Source organism: Garra rufa, chromosome 3, assembly GCF_049309525.1.
Source record: "Garra rufa chromosome 3, GarRuf1.0, whole genome shotgun sequence".
Classification (NCBI taxonomy): Eukaryota; Metazoa; Chordata; class Actinopteri; order Cypriniformes; family Cyprinidae; genus Garra; species Garra rufa.
The window spans coordinates 36193512-36215422 of NC_133363.1; the positions used below are offsets into that span (position 1 = coordinate 36193512).

Genomic DNA, 21911 nt, shown 5'->3' on the forward strand with positions numbered 1-21911 from the left:
ACTTAATCACATCTTTTACTTTTCGCAATACGAGTAATAGTATTCCACTACTTCAGTATAGTTCCACAGTGTGCCAATTATGCAATAATATCTGATGTATCGCGGCAATGCACCTCAGTGGACCTGTGTCCATCGAAGACTGATGATGGAGCGCATCTCATGAGATCATTATTCAAAACACCTAGATAGCATGATGCTAATGTAAACGCCGGAATGTTACTTAAACGTAAATGTAACATCTTAATACAAAAGACTCGGTACACTCGTGTATGTTTTGATGTAATCATGTAAACAGACAATCAATTTTTTCCTCAAATTTGCCTTGGTTTGTTTTCATGGTTTGTCTGGGGGAGCATTAGCAGCTGTAAGGACTGTGGCAGTGAAAGCCTGCACTCTTGTGGACGGAGGGATGCACTGCTGGGAATCATGGCGTGTGCACCATTTTAGTATTTACATTCTTAGCAATACAATATCGTATTGGAGTCGCTTAAAATAATTCAACGGTTTTAAAATTCAAAAGTTTTGACAATGTAACGTTACATACGTCTAGAATGTTTTTTTCGATACATTTCCTGTTGCATTAGTTCATTTTAAATAAATTATTTTATTACATAAATTCTTGTTTTAAAAAAAAAATAGTGTACGTACCTAAAAGTATTGTTGTGCGTGCATTGTACAAAAGGCACCGCTGGGATTCGAACCCAGGATCTCCTGTTTACTAGACAGGCGCTTTAACCAACTAAGCCACGGCGCCGATGTGTGATTGGTCATTGGTTGACGTATATGTTCGTGACGCAACACACGGTACAGCATGTTTGTGAGCTGCGAAAGGACAAAATGTTGCTAATATGTTATTAAATTGAATACAGCGCGTTGAAACAACGTACTTGACACCATTTTGGTCATTTATTTACGCTGTATAGGTTTTTCACCTTTTCCCACATTTTTGCGCATCAAAATGCGCGCTATGATCTGGTGTAGATTGTTCAGAGAGAACATTGTACAAATATGATGGTGATTATATGTCTTTAAGACACAATATCTGACCTGTCTGTTCCTGATCTCTCCCTTACGAAAATGACCCATGGTTTATTATAGTAAAACTGTAGTAACCGTGCTTTTTTAACCACAGTTTTACTACAAAACCAAGATTAAACTATGGTTAGTGTAGCAAAACCATGGCTAATTTGTAGTTACCATGGTTTAACTGTAGTAAGCATGATTCATGATTCATGATTTCTTAAGGGCTTTCCTTGTCACTTTTACAGTGTACGTCCTGACGGAACACAAACAAAGCAGACCATGACCATGAGATATTTAAAATTATTTTACATATTCAATCATTTTAGACTCTTTTCTAATCCTGAAAAGGAAAACCCAAGAAAAGTGAAACGTGCACTGCATACACTACCAGTCAAAAGTTTTTGAACAGTAAGATTTTTAATTCTTTTTCATTTTTTGTTAGATTTTTAAATTGTTTTAAAAAGTCTCTTCTGCCTACCAACCCTGCATTTATTTGATTCAATGTACAGCAAAAACAGTACAATTTTGAATTTTTTTTTACTAATTAATAAAACTGTTTTCTATCTGAATATAATTCAAAATGTAATTTATTCCTGTAATTAATCAAAGCTGAATTTTAGCATCATTACTCCAATCACATTATCCTTCAGAAATCATTTTAATATTTTGACTTGCTGCTCAGAAAACATTTATTAATATCATTGTTATTATTTTGTTGAAAACAGCCGAGTTTCAGGTTTCTTTGATGAATAGAAAGTTCAGAAGTACAGCATTTATCTGAAATAGAAATCTTTTGTAACATCAGTTTAATCAATTTAAAGAATTCTAGCTAAATAAAAGTATTAATATCTATCATTCCCCCCCCCCCCCCCCCCAAAAAAAATATACTGACTAAAAGCTTTTATAGTGTATATAACAAAAGTTTTTTGTTTCAGATGAATGCTGATTTTTGGATCTTTCAATTCATCAAAGCATCCTGAAAAAAATGTACTAAAATATTGATAATAATAATAAAAACGTTTCTTGAACAGCAATGATTTCTGAAGGATCATGTGACACAGAAGACTGGAGTAATGATGCTGAAAGTTTAGCTTTGATCACAGGAATAAATTACTTTTTAAAATATATTTAAATAGAAACCAGTTATTTTAAATAGTACAAATATTTCACAATATTACTGCTTTTGCTGTATTTTGTGGATCAAATAATTGCAGGCTTGGTGAGCAGAAGAGACTTTAAAATCTTACTGTTCAAAAACTTTTGACTGGTAGTATAGATGCTTTTTAAATTTTGTACTGTGTTTGTACAAAACCTGTATAAACCTTAGGTACACATTGTGTAGGTTTATTGCAGATGTTAAGAGACAATTTTGAAATTAAATGGAGGGTTAGGTCGGGTGGGGCGCTATAAGCTAATAAAACTCTTTTAATTAGAGAGAATAAACACCCACCCCTCTATGTCAATTAAACAATGCTCAAACTGAGCACAGTTCCAGCCACAGTTAATCCGGCGTTTTAAAATTAAAGTTGGTTTTCTGAGCTTTTCTTGTTTAGTTCATTCATGTCATCCGGAGTATTTTATCTGCTCCACTTATTGGCCCCTAAACTGTCAGCAACTTTTCAATGAATGAAGCAGAGAACAGAATTAATTGACATTTTGTGTTGTTTACAGTAACATGTATAACAACAGAACACTGTCAAATTATTGTTGTATTATAATAAGGTTAATGTAGCTGGTTGACATTTTATTAGAATACCCATCTTTTTTGTTTTTATTAATTTAATATTAAAAAAGATCTGCAATCATAACACATTCGCCATTAGGTACACCGACACACACTCAAAATTAGTATTCATCTTTAAGTGTCTGTAAGACAAAATCTTCATTCTCAGTTCTTCAGATATGTTCTATCTCTTGTTCCTGATGTTTTTTAACCTAGGCCAGAGAAAAAGAGAAAGAAAAATGATCATCTTTTAAGCATTTGAATTATAAATATATATACCAAGATAAATTATTAAAAAAAAAACTATATGATTAAAAATATGAGATCTGACCTCTGGAGCAGTTCACTAGTAGACACGTCTCTATTTTCATCTTCACTGTTGGAGTCTGTGTCGTCTGAGCTGCTATTAGACTCCTCAACCCTCTTCTTCTGTTTCCCTTTAGGCTTATGTTTCTTGTTCTTTTTCTTCTGAAAGAAAAAGAAGAAAAGTTAAATGTAAGTTATAGTTTTGCAAAGATGTCTGGAACTCAGACTGGGTCAATTGGCTCCAGAAGAACCCCACCTTTTTCTCTTTTTTGTGTTTCTTGGATTTGTGTTTCTCTTTATCTTTCTTCTTTTGTTTCTTCAGCTGTGGTGAGTGTGCAGATGGGATAAACCCTAATAAAAAGACACACAATGTAAAACTTTGTTAATATAAAAGACAAGCTAGTGAAAAGTCCTGGATGAATGAGAGTAATAACGCTAATATTACTGCACCTGCAAAAGTATCAGATAGTAAAGAAACTACACTACCAGTCAAAAGTTTTGGAACAGTATGATACAGTGTATATATATATATATTTTTTTTTAAATAATTCTCTTCTGCTCCCCAAGCCTGCATTTATTTTATTTAAAGTGCAGCAGAATTTGAAATATTTTTACTATTTAAAAAAACTGTTTTCTATTTAAATAAATATTAAAATTTAATTTATTCCTGTGATTTCAAAGCTACATTTTTAGCATCATTATTCCTCTTTAGTGTTACATGATCTTCAGAAATCATTCTAATATGCTTTATTTTTATTATCATCAATATTTAAAACAGCAGAGTATTTTTTTCAGGATTCTTTGATGAATAGAGAGATCCAAAGATCAGCTTTTATCTGAAGTCTGAATATCTTTTTTTTGTGGGAATGAAATTATAAAAATTAAAGGATTAGTTAACTTTCAGAACAAAATTTAAAGATAATGTACTCATCCCCTTGTCATCAAAGATGTTCATGTCTTTTTTTCAGTTGTAAGGAAATTATGTTTTTTGAGGAAAACATTTCAGGATTTCTCTCTAATGGACTTCTACGGTCCCCCCCCGAGTTTAAACTTCCAAAATGCAGCTTCAAATGGCTCTAAACGATCACAGCTGAAGAAAGAAGGGTCTTATCTAGCAAAACGATAAAAAAATTACAATTTATCATTTTAACTTCAAATGCTCGTCTTGTCTAGCTCTGTGTGCACTCTGTGTAGAGATTAAAAAGTATAAAAAATTGTAAATGTTTTTAGAAAATAACTGATCATTTCCCTAGATAAGACCCTTTTTCCTTGGCTGGGATCACGTAGAGCCCTTTGAAACTGCATTTAAACTGTATTTTGGAAGTTCAAACTCGGGATCACCATAGAAGTCCGTTATATGGAGAGAAATCCTGAATTTTTTTCCTCAAAAAACATTTCTTTACAACTGAAGAAAAAAAGACATAAACATCTTGTATGACAAGGGGGTGAGTACATTATCTGTAAATTTTTGTTCTGAAAGTGAACTACTCCTTTAATACTTCAATTTTGCAAGGATGCTTTAAATTGATCAAAAGTGATGATAAAGACATTTATAATGTTACAAATGATTTCTGTTTCAGATAAATGCTGTTCTTCCAAACTTTTTTATTCATCAAAGAAACCTGAAAAAATTCTACTCGGCTGTTTTTAACATTATATGAGGAACAAATCAGAATATTAGAATGATTTCTGTAGGATCATGTGACTAGAATAATGATGCTACAAATTCAGCTTTGAAATCACAGGAATAAATTACATTTTAAAATAATTTCAAATAGAAAACAGTTATTTGAAAGTATAAAAATATTTCACAATTTTACTGTTTTTGCTGTACTTTAGTTTAAATAGTTTAGACTTCTTTAAAAATATATATATATCTTACGGTTCAAAAACTTTTAACTGGTAGTGAATGTCTTGCGTGATTTAGCTGAAATCAATTCCATTGTTTTAGAATCTCTAGTGACATTCATGCTTGCTATTATTACTTCATAGTTCACAGTGTTCACGTGATAAATGGAATGGGATAACGTATGCAGTGGTTACAGTGACTGACCAGGAGGTGGCAGTCTGGGGCCAAACTCCTCCTCATCCAGGCCTTCTGATTTAGCAGGAGCACTATGGGAGGACTGAGTACTTTGTGCTGTAGTTTCAGCAGATGGCATGCTCTGGACTGTAAGCTGCTTTAAATCTGAGGGGAAGAGGAAATAGTCAATAAATGATTATGACAATTTGACACTGACATCAAAATCAATGAAAGATTCGCACCTGGTACTTTGCTGATGTCAGGAGCAGGAATGATCTGAGCTGAGACAGGTGGGTTCAGTGTCTCTGCACTGCTTTGGATTGTTTCAGATGTTGAAGGGGCCACCTCTTTCTCTTCCTCACTATTATCTTCATCGGAAGATGAGCTCTTCTCATCTGACGAGCTGGCAAAGATGGCTTTAAAAAGATCCATAGGAGGCCTCACCTCTTCTTCTTCTTCCTCTTCCTTATCCTCCTCTTCAGTCTTTTGTTCAGTCTGCTGCCCATCGGACTGTGCCACTTTTACCTGCATAAAAGCGTGATTGTTACATTAATATGTTGTTGTATATAGTACTAATTTAAAAATACAGTAGGTTTAAATTAATTTCTGTGAAAGTAAAACAATCAAAATTTATTTTTTAAGGAGGCTTGAGTTAAAAGAATATAGTCAGGTATCCACTGGTACCTCTGGAGTGGCAGAAGCATGCTGAGAGTCTGTCTGGGTCTTGGTCCCAGCCTCAATTTGCTTGGCCGCTGAAACCTCACTGCGGGTTTCGCTGAGGAATGCGCTGAGTGGGTCTTTAGGTTCAGATACCTGCCCTGGTATGTCCCACCTGGATTTCTTATTGGAGACTTCTGGAGGTTTGGGAGCACTCGGGGCCTCCCTGCTGACCTGGCTGCCATCCGCTATTGTCAGGAAGTTAAAAACGGAGTACTTATCTCTCTTTATTTTTGGCATTCCCACAGTACTGGACCTGCAAAAGCCAGACAAGATAAATGGAACCAGTGAAGGAAAAAAAATTCTGCCATTTACAAAAAAATATATATATTAAAATCCAATTACATTTTTTAATTGACCACAAAATGAGCAAAAATACAAGGTACAATGCACTGGCATGGCAAAATAAATACAATACAAATGGTAATTCTATTTCTATATTATTTTTACTACAATCTTGAGGCCAATATGCACATCGATAGACATGTTATTCTTGTAGGTTCACTAAATTATGGTTGAACCACTGATGTCACATGGACTACTTTAACGATGTCCTTACTACCTTTCTGTGCCTTGAAAGTGGTAATTGCATTAATGTCTATGCAGGCTCAATAAGCTCTTGAATTTCATCAAAAATATCTTAATTTGTGTTCCAAAGATGAACAAAGGTCTCACGGTTTGGAACGACATAAGTAATTAATGACAGAATATTTATTTTTCCATGAACTATCCCTTTAATATACTCCAAGAGTAAAGGAATATCTTCAGAAACAGCATATGATTCGATTCACCAAAATTTTACTCTGTGTCTTACCCTGGATAAGGGTCTGGAACATTGAACCTTTTACATAATAGTTTATCAGGGTGCCACTCAAGTGTGTCTCTGGTCAGCTTTCCGAACATCTTCATCTTCACAGCGGCCTGCTTGTCATCCACGTCATTCTAAAAAAAAAAAAGAAGAAGAATGAATATTACAGTACAATTATAATAACCAGTCAGCTGTATTTGAACCATAATAACCTTTTTAGTTCCATTTTAACCGAACAACTTTCCTGAATTTATTACTAAATGTAAATGTGACCCTGGACCACAAAACCAATCTTAAGTAGCACAGGTATATTTGAAGCAATAGCCAATTTTTTTTCCTTTTATGCCAAAAAAATCATTAGGATATGAAGTAAAGATCCTGTTCCATGAAGATATTTTTTAAATTCCTACCATAAATGTATCAAAACTTATTTTTTGATTAGTAATATGCATTGTTAAGAACTTTAAAATCGATTTTCTCAGTATTTAGATTATTTTGCAACTTCAGATTCCAGATTTTCAAACAGTTGTATCTCTGCCAAATATTGTCCTATCCTAACAAACACATCAATGGAAAACTTATTTATTTAGCTTTCAGATGATGTATAGATCTCAATTAAAAAAAAAAAAAAGACTCTTATGACTGGTTTTGTGGCCCAGGGTCACAAATGTAAAAAGTTAACTGATTGAACTGTAGGTAACTCCTTACCTCTTGATCCCGTGTGACCTCTACGCTGTCTGTATCATCCACATTTTTGCCACGTGTGAAACGTGAGGACAGAGAAGAGTTGCTGGGTTTATAGAGTAATGCAGCACGCACAAATTCGTCTCTTTCTCTACCTCTCTCCCACTCCGTCATTGAAGAGTCCAGACTTGCTTCCAGGGCATCTACAAATGTAGATAAATATTTGATATTTAGGCAAGTACAGATTAGCAAAATCTAGGATGAATCACACCAAACATAATGTTCCAAATTACCTTTATCGCCCTGTTTGACTTTGTTGATGTACAGATCATAGCGAGCTTGTTTCTGAGGATTTTTTGCAAAAGGTTTAAAGGTTTTGCTAGCATCTGCAGTGGGACCAGACCAAGCAGACAAAACCATTTGTGTCTCAGAGGAAGCCTGAGATTTGGTTGGAGAGGTTAGAGACTGATTTTGGGAATCTGGCTGTGGGGCGGTTGACTGGAAACGGCCAGACAGGGCCCGTAGAGCAGCAGCTTTAGCTGAAGCCACCACAGCAGCTCGATCTTCAGCTGAGGAAAGGTTTTTCACTGACGTTTTCTGCTCCTCGGCTGCTTTGCGCATCTCATTCAGCCGCTCTCTGTCCTTAGTGTCAAGCAGCTCAAACACTGAGCTTGGGCCTACAAAACACGAACAAACTAACATTTTAAATTAAGTTAGTTAGAAATTATATTCTCTCACATTCAAAACAAATGGAAATTCGTATTTGTTACCACAAAACCAGTCTTAAAGGAACACTCCACTTTTTTTGGAAATAGGCTCATTCTCCAACTCCCCCCCCCCCGAGTTAATAAGTTGAGTTTTACCGTTTTGAAATCCATTCAGCCGTTCTCCTGTTCTGGCGATATCACTTTTAGCATAGCTTAGAATAGATCATTGAATTCTATTAGACCAATAGCATCATGTTCTAAAATGACCAACAAGTTTCGATATTTTTCCTATTTAAAACTTGACTCTTCTGTAGTTATATCGTGTACTAATACCGGCGGAAAATTTTATCCTGCTTTTTCCTAGGCCCATAAGATTAGGAACTACACTCCAATGATCTATGCTAAGCTATGCTAAAAGTGATATCGACAGAACAGATGAACGGCTGAATGGATTTCAAAGCGGTAAAACTCAACTTATTAACTCGGGGGGAGCTGGAGAATGAGCCTATTTCCAAAAAAAAGTGGAGTGTTCCTTTAAGTAGCACTGGTATATTTGTTGCAATAGCTAAAAATATACTGTATGGGTCAAAATGACAGATTTCCATGAAGATATTTTGTATATTTCCTACTGTAAAAATATCAAAACTTTATTTTTGATTAGTAATATGCATCGTTAAGAACTTCATTTGGACAAATTTAAAGGTAATTTTCTCAGTAGTTTGATTTGTTTGCACCCTCAGATTTCATATTTTCAAATAGTTGTATCTTGGCCAAATGCTGTCCTATCCTAACAACCACACATCAATGGACAGCTTATTTATTCAGCATTCGAATGATGTATACATTTTAATACAAAAATTTGATCCTTATGACTGGTTTTGTGATCAAGGTTAAAATTTATACACATTCAAAACAAATGGTAATTAATAATCAGACCCTGATATTGTAACACATTGTAGATTACATTTTAATCTACAAAAGGGGTTGTGTGACTCTGTGGTCTTCTCTTCTACATCAAGCAAGAAGGAAGGAAGGGAAGAAATTGTTGAAAGATGTTATTTCTGTTTTCTTTGCACACAAAAAGTATTCTTGTAGCTTAATAAAATTACAATTGAACCACTGATGTCACATGGACTATTTTAACAATGTCCTTATTACCTTTCTGTGCCTTGAAAGTGGTAGTTGCATTAGTGTCTATGCAGGATTAGAAAGTTCTCGGATTTCATCAAAAAATATGTCTTACAGGTTTGGAACAACTTAAAGGTGAGTAATTAATAACAGGATTTTTATTTTTGGGTGAACTAACCATTTCATATCTCAAAACATATGCATGGACATCATTACCCTGTAGAGGCGTTTCTCCCAGCATGTCACGTCTCTGAGAAGAGTCTAAATTGTGACGACCCTGCTGTGGTGCATCTTGTGATAGGTGTCCACGTGAAGTCTGCAGTGCCTGGGCCACGATGGGGCTGACAGTGGATAAATCAACCACAGGACGGAAGTAATGCACTGGCCGATAATCACGGGGCAAATCAGGGGGAGGATAGATCTAGAAAACCAATGAGACTACTTTAACTGCACAACTTATTTACAGCAAATAAGGAAACAGGAACTGAAGCCTAACACTATCATTGTGAATAAAGAGTATATTACCGTTTTAAGCTCTGCGACTTCGGAGGCCAATGTAAACCCATCTAGAATCCTGCCTGAATATGCCACATCTCTTTTCAAGGCTGGAATAAAAACAAATGCATTTGTCATAGAAAAAAAATTATTCACACACCAGATATATTTTTTGATATTTTTACAAGAGGGACAGTATAGTTCAAGTTCATTTAAGTAAGAGAGGATGGCAAAATAAGTAAACTGTGACATATTATTATTCAATTTCAATTCAATTCAATTTATTTATAAAGCACATTTCAATTCAACATTAGTTGCCAAAGTGCTGTACAAAATTTAAAAATAAAAAGTATATATAAAAACAAGTAAATACATCCCCAATTACAAGCAATCAAAAGCACAAGAGAAAAGAAGCGTTTTTACCAGAGATTTAAATGCAGGTAATGAGGAAGCAGTTCTAATGGGTAATGGCAGACTGTTCCACAGTTTAGGACCAACTAGTGGAAAGGCTCTGTCACCCCTGCACTGCAAGCGAGATCGTGGTATACGCAAAAGAGGACCGTCTTGTGATCTAAGAGACCTGCCCGGATTGTAGGTGGTGAGTAAGTCAGCGAGATAACTTTGAGCTAGGTTGTTGAGAGCTTTATACACGAATAGTAAGATTTTATAGTCAATTCGATGGCGTACTGGCAGCCAATGCAGGGAGCGAAGAATAGGTGTGATGTGATCTCGTTTGCGGCTACCAGTGAGTAGACGGGCAGCCACGTTTTGGACCATTTGAAGGCGAGAAATGGAAGTAAGAGGTAACCCAGCATACAAAGAGTTACAGTAATCGAGCCGAGTGGAAATGAAAGCGTGGATAATAGTTTCAAAACTTTTCCAGCTCAAGAAAGGTTTGACTTTAGCTAATCGACGGATGTGATAAAAAAACGGTGCTAACTATTGTATTAACTTGCTTGTCTAATTTGAGACTGTTGTCCAAGTGAAATCCAAGATCTTTGACATCTGATGTAAGAAACGGAGTAAGTGTGCCAAGATCAACCGAATCGCCATTTAAATGTTTGTTTGGCCCAAATTGAATGATTTGGGTTTTCTCGTCATTAAGCAGCATAAAGTTATTTGTAAGCCACGTTTTGATTTCTTGCAAACAGGCTTCTAGTCTTTTGTACGCTGAGTTGTCATTGCGTTTTATCGGTATGTAGAGTTGTGTGTCATCTGCGTAGCAATGGTAAGATATCCCACACTTACTTATGATGGATCCCAGGGGCAACATATACAGAGAAAATAGCAATGGTGCTAAAATCGAACCCTGGGGCACACCACAAGTGAGCTGAGCCGACTAGGATGAAAAAGGTACCTAAGCTAACAGAGAAAGTTCTATTAGACAGGAAAGACTGAAACCATTTTAAGACTTTGCCTGAGATGCCAATAGAGTGCTCAAGCCGGGATAAAAGAATCCTGTGATCTACAAAATCAAAAGCTGCACTCAAATCCAGCAGTACTAATGCCATGGTATGACCTGCGTCTGTGGTCATTAAAATATCATTGAAGACTTTTAACAACGCCGACTCAGTGCTGTGCAGGGTTTTAAAGCCGGACTGAAAGATGTCAGAGATAGAATTAGTTTGCAAATAGTTTTGCAACTGGAGAAAAACAGCTTTTTAAAGAATTTTGGATAGAAAAGGCAGGTTAGAGATGGGTCTATAATTTGTAGGGCTGGTCCGAATACCATTTTTTGAGCTTCGAAGCTTCGGTAGTAATCAACACCGAATATTCGAAGCTTCGGTGGGAGGGGCTGAACATATTCTTCTCTCTAATAAAGGCAGGAATCTCTGTATGTGTTTCTGTTTGCATTTTTATTATGTCGAGAACAGTTCATCCAATCGATTTTTGCTGTGGACCCAAGGGAGTGCAGTGTTGCATTTTGGTGCAATATGGACACAAAACACGTTCAGAATTGATAAATTGTAATAGAACATTGTGAGTTGGATGCGGCAAGCCCCACGCAGGCAGAGCTAATATGCGTCGAGAACGGACACTGCGCTAGTGATACAAAACACATAGGTCTGTTAAGAGCAATACTTTTAATAAGGTAACCTAACAGTTTTGCTAGCATCTGCCTAAACAAATCACTCCCAAATCAGAAATTAGCAGCACAGTAATTACTGACACCGTAAAGGGTAAGCTATTTAAATAAAAGAAGAAAGAAAAAAATGGCGCGGTGTTTATATATAAATAAATTATTTATATCTAAATTATTTATAAATAAATATACATTATATATAACGTTTGTGTATACAGGCCTATATATAAAATACATATGTATATTATTTTGAAACCCAAAATAAATGAGGCTCAAACAGTATTAACAAACGTGCGTGTTTATTTGAGCACTTCCGTCAGTGAACAAGCAGCCTACAAAGCGCTAAAATAAATCAAATAAATAATACATTTAAATATGAAACTAGCCTAAATAAGAATGTTAAATCGGCTATTAAACAAACTTTCGTTGCAAAAATTCCTAAAACCTTGCCCGCGAAAGCTTATCAGAATTACTGGCCCGAGTCCGACTGAAACCGGTCTTTTTTCTCTTTCTCTTCCCCATTAAACAGCTGCTGTTTTTAATAGCAAAGTGATTACACTTATTTTCGTTTATTTAGGTTATAAAGTTATTTAAGAATTATATTTGGAACAATTTTCATTTGTTAAATTTAAGTTTTTGTTTTTTAAAGTAACGACCAAGCGGTCAGCGGCAGACAGATCAATTTAGCCTTCTCAAGTCATCCCGATTTCGATCAAAATCCATAGATACAAAAAGCTTAAAGAATATCACAAGATTAGTTGAATCGTTTAACCTAGATAAAAGTGTGCTATTAGGCGCAGATCCAATCGTTTGTGCGGAGAGTAAAGCTGAAGGGCGCTTTGCAGAACACGGAGGAGCCAGTGAGATGTGAAAACTTCATCAAAAACAAAACTCTTTCATTAGCTATAGGCCTAATCCATAAATATGCATTTAGGTATTAAAGGCGCGTCCAATGAGCAAATGGCGAGTCAGGATCGTCAATTTCATCTTTGTGCCAAATACTAGTTTATTAATAAATAATTAAAATATCTCCTTACTTTTTTCCCGACACATTCATGGTAATTATTTTTGCTGGGGCTTTGCGGTCAGCTTTAGCTTACTGCGTGCATTTAAACGCGGAGGCACGGTTGTCATTGCGACAGTCACAGCCCTAGTATTGCTTCCACCATTCAAGTGGGCCCAACTGTACTTTATAGTGTCTCTCAAATATTGCTCAATCTCTCTCTCTTTTTTATTTTTTTTGCTGTCTCTGTGTTAGTGGCACAGCAGTCTGATCTTCTTCATTCATATTTAAGCGCGAATGAGAACAGTTTCGCGGGGGATGCAAGGTGTATAAAAGAAAAAGAATATTCAAATCTCAAAATTTAACCTCGAATGCCAACCCACCGAACGAATATTCGAATAATCGAATATTCTGGTCCAGCCCTAATAATTTGCATGGTTTGCTGCATCAAGGGAGGGTTTTTTGAGAAGTGGGGTCACAGTAGCAAGTTTAAAACAGGCTGGAATCGTCCCAGTGGACAGACAGTTATTAATAATAGATCAAATGTCTGAACCGACTGTATCAAAGATCTGTTTTAGAAAATGCGAGGGAATAATGTCGTGAGGAGAAAAAGTAGGTTTCAATTTTAAGGTGATTTCTCTACATGTCTGAAGAGAAAGCGGTGCAAAATCGCTCCACTGAGAGCAGGAGTAAGAGGGATCGGATACTGGTTGTATCGAGGTAAACGACTGGGCTCGAATAGTGCTGATTTTGTCAGAGAAAAAATTAAGGAACTTTTCACACTCAAAAGAAGAAATAACAGAAAGAGAGTTGACAGAGGGATTTAGGACAGAATCAATTGGTGAGAATAAAGTTCTGGGACAGTTAGAGCTTTTTACAATAATATCAGATTAAATTATTATTGAATTATTCATTCAATGGACTACCAGTAAAATTGATAAAAATTTAGGACCAAAAATTTGATTTGACACTTTAACCTGACCATGTTTTGTTATATACCTTTCTATCAAAGTTATCTGACATTATCAAGATGAATTTGTTCTGATACAGCTTAACTCTGAGTTCTTGTCATATTTTACCATTTTCTAAACTATAGCGAATAAACCGTGATAATGTGAGAAAAGTTGCAACCTAAATGACGGGAAGTATAATGCCATTATGAGAACACAACAAAGTACTTCCTGCCACCAACCATTCTTCCTCCTGGTGTACTGCTGGGGAGCAGTCCATCCGTAGAGTCCATCTCCTGGTTCTTCTCCTCCCAGAATAGTATCATAGTTGGACATGGAGTCTTTATGATAAATATCGTTATCTTCATCCTCCATTGCACCAACACCAAAAGCCTACACACACACACACACACACACACACACACACGCTGTGTTGTCTGCATGTATCTTCTAATAGTGTTCAAATTTAACATTTTCATTCCATTACTGAATGTACTTTGTATGGCTTTAGCCTTACCTGTCCTCCAATCCCACCCCTGCGTTGCTGTCCTGATTTTTTGTTTCCAAATAAGCTGGTTGCTCTATCAGACTGAAGCGTGAAGAGGTTTAAATGTCCTAACTCTGATCCACCACCCAAGGCCTGAAGAGGGTTCAGTCCTCGATAACCCAGACCATGGGAATCTACTTTAGGGGTGAAGTTCACTGGGACCACATCTTTGGGAGCAAAGGTCACATTCTCTGGAGCGAATTCATCATCATCCTCCTGAAGAAAAAAAAACACAACAGGCATATAAGTTTTTCAGTCTTACTGAAAAAATGTGTTCTGCACATCGTAATCGCACAGGCTGTTTCCAAATATAATTATACAGTAGGTGAAAAAGCAATATGTAAAAAGAGTAGTGTATCCAAATTCACAGCAATCATAAGACAGTAGATGAAAAGCTGAAAATATCTACCTCTGACTCCTCTGATCCATTGCGCGGCAACACACAGCCATAAACTTTAGTCGCATCTGAAAGATGAGAAAGACCAAAGCTAAGCCTTTTGAAACGTTAACATGGTGCTCAGCACATGAGCCTGTCCAGATCTAAAATATAACATTTATTTGTAATATCACCAGTGCTTTGCTTGTGTTGCTTTCGCTTTAGTCTTGGTCCGACTCCCTGGCCATCCTTCCAGCCCATTTTTCTCAGAAGCTCCACTCCAATGGATGACCTGGTAACACACAATGCAATACAAAAAATTCAGTATCCAACTATTTTAGTAAGCTCATATTAGTTTGAGAGTGATGAGCACCTTGCAGGGGCAATAAGTTCCTCCAGCAGTCCAGTGTCTCCAGGTATCAGAGCAGCAAGAGAGCTGACGGCTCGTGCCTTGTCCTTTAACTGATCTTTCCTCTCAGATGCAAAATCTTCTGTAGTGACAATCTCTTGCGGGGCAATACCATGCTCACCAAAATCCTTTAGGTAAACATATTCTTTGTTAAACAAGGAACTTTAGGGCTATCAAGGCACAGTATTACTGACATGGATAACTGAGAGCCACACACAAACCTCCTCATCCATAAAGTCCTCTGGTCTAGCATTCTGCCTCTCTGTCTTTTGCTGTCGAGATGATACAAATGTTGATGGAGTCCAGCCTAAAAAACACAGCAGACTAGTTAAACTACGACAAAACCCGGTTAACAGAATGAACAGAATTAGTGCACTGAGCAAGGCTGTCCCTGACCTTCTTTAGAGCCAACTGTGTTGAAGTAACCAGCGGAGAAGCCACCAGTGAAAGCGCCGTGAAATCTCTTGTAACGGCCCTTCTCATCTTTAACCGTCTGGTCGTGCACAGGTACAGGCTTTCTGATGGGTTCATCTGAAATACACATATAACAGTTTCGAATACCGTGGAATTCAGTAGAGAAGTGTGTACTTTCTACGCCTGGAGTATTCACAGCTCCAGTGCATCAAAAACCTGCAAATTCATGCAAATGACAGCTTTACTGCACACATATAGTAACTGTTACCTTCTTCCAGAGGCTCTAAAGGAGTTCCATAAGTCACGAAATCCTCGTCGGTATCTTCGTCGGACGCCATGTTTACAACAAGTACGGTGGCCGCGTGAACCCATTGCTCTTGTGACTCGGATCTTTTCAATGAATCAATTGAACCGGTTCACCGGTCTGAACAATTGTTTAACGAGTCAGACTAAATCAGTCTAACGGTTCACCAATCAAACATCGCAGAAGCTCAGTGAGTTGAACAAACAGAACCGCTCGGACCGATTCAGTTGTTCAGAACGGTGAACTGATTCAATTGATTCATTGAAAAGATCCGAGTCACAAGAGCAAAGGCTTCACCAATGAGACTTGTTTTTTGCAGAAAACATTTCAGGATTTCTCTCCATATAATGGACTTCTATGGTGCCCCTGAGTTTGAACTTCCAAAATGCGGCTTCAAAGGGCTGTAAACGATCCCAGCCGAGGAAGAAGGGTCTTATCTAGCGAAACAATCAGTTATTTTTTAAAAAATTGACAATTTATATACTTTTTAATCTCTACACAAAGCTAGACAAGACGAGCATTTGAGGTTAAAAATTCTATACTCTTTTTTTTTTTTATTTTAGAAAATATTTTTTAGAAAATAACCGATCGTTTTGCTAGATAAGACCCTTCTTTCCTCGGCTGGGATTGTTTAGAGCCTTTGAAGCTGCATTTTAGAAGTTCAAACCACCATAGAAGTCCATTATATGGAGAGAAATTCTGAAATGTTTACTTCAAAAAACATAATTTCCTTACGACTAAAGAAAGAAAGACATGAACATCTTGGATGACAAGGGAGTGAGTAAATTATCTGTAAATTTTTGTTCTGAAAGTGAACTACTGGTCCATTTGCAGAGTAAATTCATCACAATATATTCACATTTACGCGTTTGGCAATCACTTTTATCCAAAGTGACTTACATTCCAGGAATTTAATAAGCAGACACTGTTTAATTAACTGATTTTCAAGTTAATAATAACAGCAACAAACACTGTACAACAAACAACTTTTATTATTGCCAACACAGCTCATTTAAAGATTTTCTTGTAGACTTTGTTAAAGTAAATAAAATCTCAGCCAACCATGACACTCATTAAAGATGCATTTGCCTGTTTCCCTTTACTAGTGCAGCCTTTGGTCGCATAAAAGTACTTTTAAAAACAACAAAAAGCAGCGCATCATGTCATAGGCATAAACATTCCACAAATGTTGCCTACATATGTAAAAGTCAGGTGAACAAATATCTACACTGTAATATTTATTATGTGTTCAGCAATTTACTTAAAAATACATACACCGTATGCATCTAAAATATGACAACAGCTTTACAAATGAGGATATCAAAATCCACAATCAAATAAAACTCAAATTCTCCAACAGAAATATAAGGATGTTATTTAAAAATAGCAGAAACAATGTTGGGCATTTTCTTTTGAGCTCCCACTGTTTCTTCATAAATTGCAGAAGGAAGTTAGAGTCCTATTTGGGAGGTTGACCCTCACACACTTTGGGTAATCTCCTGGCTTTCAGGCCTATGTGCAATCTTTATGATTAATATGTTGATGTGAAATAGTCCCCACTTCTGTCTCTTCAAGGTGCTATTGGATATGAGGCCGTGGTTTCAGGATTAGTTTCCCCGTCTAGTATGCAAGAAGGAAAAATACAAATGTTTGCACAAGAAAAGTTATACTGGAATCTTAAAGCAGTGAAACTGAGAGATCACAAAGGGACACAAGTACTCACATCATCACAGGACATGTTATATTCTGCTAGTACTGTCCGGCAGCGTGCTGCAATACTGCAAGTGGTTAAGGAGAGATTTGGTAGTCAGTGATCATCTGAAGTTTTGTAATTGTTAACAGTCAACAGATTGGCTAAATACAATGAAGACAGTACAAATTTCCTGTATTAAAAAGGATACATAGATGGTGCAACAACTCGTTTGTGTATTCCAGCAAAGAAAAGGCCAATCAGTGTCACACAGCTGATAGTGAAAAATGGATGATTCCATAAAGATGAGAAGAAAGAAACCTGTGTAAAGAGAGGGCATGACAGACATAGAACCATAAGGGCAAATAAGCAGAATGCAGCATTTGACAATCTGTCACCTCTTAATTTCACATACTTTTTGAGTATCTGGATCTATCAGCCAGTTCCAGGCGCCTGTGGCTGTGCATACAGACACCACGATTAGAATCACTGCAAAAAGAAGACAGAATTCATGAATTAAAATGAGGCAATGTCAGGCTAAATATGCTTAATTTCAGTCCTTGTTGATTAATATAAGCATGTACAGATACTGAAACAGATTCAATAGAGATTTGATCAGACAAGCTGGACTGACTTACTGCGCCAACGACCTGTAGCCGGCTGCAAACAAGACACATACTCTGTTAACCTTCTCTCAAAAGCCTTCAGGTCTGCGGAGGAACAACACAACTGTATTAGCACAGGACTGAGAGTTAGGTAAGCAACATCTATCTTCTAATTTGAACACATTTTACAGTTTTAATTTATAAAGAATTGAACCACTTCAATGCTGTAAGATAGCTTTGTATTATTACAATTTTGTTAGTACATATACAGTTGAGGTCAAAAGTTTACATACACCTTGCAGAATCCACAAAATGTTAATTATTTTACCAAAATAAAAGGGATCAAACATAATGCATGTTATTTTTTATTTAATACTGACCTGAATAAGATATTTCACATAAAAGATGTTAATATAGTTTCCACAAGAGAAAACAATAGTTGAATTTATAAAAAATAATCGTTTAAAAGTTTACATACACTTGATTCTTAATACTGTGTTGTTACCTGAATGACCCACAGCTGTTTTTTTTTTGTTTTGTTTTTTTGGTTAAGTGATTTTGTGATCAGTTTGTCCTGAACAGTTAAACTGCCGGCTGTTCTTCAGAGAAATCCTTCAGGTCCCACAAATTCTTTGATTTTTCAGCATTTTTGTGTATTTGAACTCTTTCCAACAATGACTGTATGATTTTGAGATGCATCTTTTCACACTGAGGACAACTGAGGGACTCATATGCAACTCTCACAGAAGGTTCAAACACTCAGAAGGAAAACCATGCATTAAAGGGCGGGGGGTGAAAACTATTTAAACTTGAAGATCAGGGTAAATTTAACTTATTTTATCTTCTGGGAAACATGTAAGTATCTTCTGTAGCTTCTGAAGGGCAGTACTAAATGAAGGGCAGTTTACACCCCTGGCTCTTAATGGATCGTTTTTCCTTCTGAAGCATCAGTGAGCGTTTGAATCTTCTGTAATAGTTGCATATGAGTCCCTCAGTTGTCCTAAGTGTGAAAAAATGGATCTCAAAATCATACAGTCATTGTTGGAAAGGGTTAAAATACAAAAAAAAAAAATGCTGAAAAAACCCAAAGAATTTGTGGGACTTAAAGGATTTTTCTGAAGAACAGCAGGCAGTTTAACTGCAAACAAGGGACTCGTGAACAGCTATCACTAAACAAACAAACAAACAAACAAAAAAACACCTGTGGATCATTCAGGTAAGAAACAGTATTAGAAATCAAGCATATATAAACTTTTGAACAGGGTCATTTTTATAAATTTATATATTCAACTATTATGTTCTTTTGTGGACTATATGTAAACGTCTTTTATGTAAAATATCTTAATCAAGTCAGTACAAAATAAAAAAATTACATCCTTCTTATTTTGGTAAAATAATTAACATTTTGACCTCAACTGTAAATGATCAATGTGTATTTTTCCCCAAGTAGACTGTACATAGACCGCCCAATTTATTTTGACAGCTGCAGGGCTTTTATTAAAACTACAAACCGTACTTCCGCATTTTTGTATTCCCGACCACGGAAAGTCAGATCGAGCCCAGTGCATTATGGGTGTTAGAGTTTCCAACATTTCTAGCAAACGAGAACGTTATAACCATTTTCTCTGTTTTCTTTAATCATGTAGCACCCCATTCAAAAACATTTCGCCTTTCTACTGTATAAACAGCCCAGTTTTATCAAAAGACCACACTGTCAGCGACGAATTACTCCTTTGAGACACTATTCGGCTATGTTTCACTCTGAAAAATGTATAATGAGGAAAAGCTAAACATATAGATGGCCAAATACACTGATTTGAGACTCAATTACATTGACTGAGTTTATGGGCCAGACACATCAGCTGTACCAGGCATATCAATGCACAGACAGCTTTTGCATTTTGTAGAAAATGTACACAATTTTGCATGTATTACACATCAGTGTGATTTGATGGCATTTTGATTGGCCAGCACGAGGTTTAAAAGACAAGACCCGGGTTTTACAATGGCAGAAGAGCCGCATTCCTTGTCATTCGGGATTTACGTTCATGAACTTGCTGCATTATGTCAGCAAAATAAACAACGCTTTTAACAGCTGAAGGGTATTAGAATCTTAGCTTAGATGCTAAGCAGCCCGGTGTCAACATTATTCATCTAACTTGCCATAACAAACAAATGGACGCTGCGCTAATATTTGGATATGACACTTTGAGATGAGTACACTAAACGGATAATTGATCTATTGAAAAATACCTTCGGCTTGTTCTAATGAATTCATTGCTTTTCCCCCAAGTGCTGTAGCCGCTGAGTTTAGGCCTGCAAACACACGCAACTGCCGTCAGCGTGCACCAGCCAATCGCGGAAGCTCTATTCTCATTGGCTCCTAGAGAGGAGGGCGTCATCTTAAAGAAACATGTCAATTTATATTTTGTGTGTTTATTTGTTTATTTATTAGATGCTTCGAAGTTTAGTTGTTTACTCTTCTTTCAGTATATTCAGTAATCAGACGGCTTCATAAATTCCAAAGCTCTCAAGACTGTGTTTACATTTCTTGTTACAATGGCTATATTGACATTTCAGAATCCAAAAAAGGAGTTGAAATAACAGCCAATTTGATTATACTTAAAAACTAACGCAGCTGGACTTAAGGTAGGTAGAATTTTTTACACTGCATGTCATGTTGTGAGATCAACATGAGGAATTATTTATTTATTTGTTGGTTAGTTTTTTTGCCCCTGACTATTATAAACAAATTATTATTATGACTATTATAGAAATTATTCTATACAAACAGGTAAAATTGATGACTTTGCTCAAAAACATTTGCAGGTTTCTGGATTCTGTTTTATCTCTCACTTTTTTAGTCCTCTCTCCATCATTAAATATCAAATTTGGTCTGATATTCAAACAGTTACCTTTTTATCATGTATTACCATAGTGAGGCGGGAAAATGCAATGAAAAAGCAGGAAGCTGGAGACCAGATTATCAGGTAATTTGTGTCCTCCTCAATGTAGTCTGATTTCATCTGACAAGTACGAATCAAAATTATTGCTCCAGATCATCCTCTGACATTGGTAACCTTAAAATGAAGACATCGGTTTAACAGCCTATAACATATGTGACCCTGGACCACGAAACCAGTCAAAAGGGGCAATTTTTGTAAACTGAGATTTATAAATAATCTCAAAGCTGAATAAATAAGATTTCCACCGCTGATGTATAGTTTGTTAAGATAGTAAAAATAGCAAAAATCAGAATATTGAGAAAATCGCCTTAGCAATGTCATGATCAGGGCTGCATTGTCTTCATATGTATGTTTCTCACGCTCCTGATCTCTGTTTTCCTTGCTCATGTTTTAGTTCTGTTTACTTTGTATTTTCAAGTCGGGTTGTGCCGTGTTTGCCTTTTGTTTGTTTGTTTATTGTTTAATTAAAATTACCTTCCCTGCATTTTGGACCCTGACCTCATCTCTCAGCACACCTAACGTGACAGACCGTTCCTGCCGCGGCGGTGACTGCTCCTGACGCGCCGGAGACAACTATCTCTGTTCCCGACGCGGCGGCGTCCGCTGTTAATGTTCCCCAGACGGCGGCGGCGTCCGCTAGTGTTGTCCCCGAGGCGGCGGCGTCCGCTAGTGTTGTCCCCGAGGCGGCGGCGTCCGCTATCCCTGTTCCTGATGCGGCGGTGACCGTGCCCTCTGTTCCGGACGCGGCGGTTACAGCGCTCTCTGTGCCGGACGCGGCGGTGACCGCGCCCTCTGTTCCTGACGCGGCGGTGACCGCGCCCTCTGTTCCTGACGCGGCGGTGACTGCGCCCTCTGTTCCTGACGCGGCGGTGACCGCGCCCTCTGTTCCTGACGCGGCGGTGTCCGCGATCTCGGTTCCTGACGCGGCAGTGAATGCTATCTCCGTGCCT

The 21911-nt window shown here is 36.9% G+C and overlaps 2 protein-coding genes and 1 non-coding gene across 4 annotated transcripts; all 3 read right to left on the minus strand.

Annotated features, from left to right (window-relative positions):
• Window positions 1–680: 680 nt before the first annotated feature.
• Window positions 681–754, minus strand: trnat-agu (transfer RNA threonine (anticodon AGU)). The gene has a single exon. It is a non-coding gene; the product is annotated as a tRNA-Thr (tRNA).
• Window positions 755–2765: 2011 nt separating this feature from the next.
• Window positions 2766–15765, minus strand: gpatch1 (G patch domain containing 1). 2 transcript variants are annotated; one of them, XM_073837024.1, is made up of 19 exons: window positions 15665–15765; window positions 15379–15513; window positions 15204–15289; window positions 14947–15110; window positions 14768–14865; window positions 14607–14662; window positions 14168–14413; window positions 13893–14043; window positions 9645–9724; window positions 9336–9540; window positions 7578–7961; window positions 7309–7487; window positions 6607–6734; window positions 5760–6048; window positions 5318–5600; window positions 5106–5240; window positions 3309–3403; window positions 3078–3211; window positions 2766–2958 (listed from the first exon to the last, which is right to left on the minus strand). In XM_073837024.1, the coding sequence occupies exons 1-19, from the start codon at window positions 15732–15734 to the stop codon at window positions 2931–2933; spliced, it is 2946 nt and encodes a 981-aa protein (XP_073693125.1). In that variant the 5' UTR covers window positions 15735–15765; the 3' UTR covers window positions 2766–2930. The 2 variants fall into 2 exon arrangements, with proteins under 2 accessions (XP_073693125.1, XP_073693124.1); XM_073837023.1 differs by having other exon boundaries at window positions 3078–3214.
• A 909-nt stretch (window positions 15766–16674) lies between these two features.
• On the minus strand, window positions 16675–20394 carry cnep1r1 (CTD nuclear envelope phosphatase 1 regulatory subunit 1). The gene is made up of 6 exons (XM_073837025.1): window positions 20249–20394; window positions 18029–18100; window positions 17806–17879; window positions 17602–17711; window positions 17424–17478; window positions 16675–17320 (listed from the first exon to the last, which is right to left on the minus strand). Exons 1-6 carry the CDS (start codon window positions 20271–20273, stop codon window positions 17279–17281), a joined length of 378 nt encoding a protein of 125 aa, XP_073693126.1. The 5' UTR covers window positions 20274–20394; the 3' UTR covers window positions 16675–17278.
• Window positions 20395–21911: the final 1517 nt, after the last annotated feature.

Bases quoted from the DNA above. Each gene is read 5' to 3' on its own strand.
- gpatch1 (XM_073837023.1), bottom strand. From the start codon at position 15,734: ATGGCGTCCGACGAAGATACCGACGAGGATTTCGTGACTTATGGAACT. The intron at 15,514-15,664 runs GTAACAGTTACT...TGTGTATTTCAG, and splicing joins TTTAGAGCCTCTGGAAGAAG to ATGAACCCATCAGAAAGCCT. The intron at 14,866-14,946 runs GTGCTCATCACT...GTGTGTTACCAG, and splicing joins GAACTTATTGCCCCTGCAAG to GTCATCCATTGGAGTGGAGC.
- cnep1r1 (XM_073837025.1), bottom strand. From the start codon at position 20,273: ATGAATTCATTAGAACAAGCCGAAG. The intron at 18,101-20,248 runs GTATTTTTCAAT...GTTCCTCCGCAG, and splicing joins TTCATTAGAACAAGCCGAAG to ACCTGAAGGCTTTTGAGAGA. The intron at 17,479-17,601 runs GTATCCTTTTTA...AACCACTTGCAG, and splicing joins CGAGTTGTTGCACCATCTAT to TATTGCAGCACGCTGCCGGA.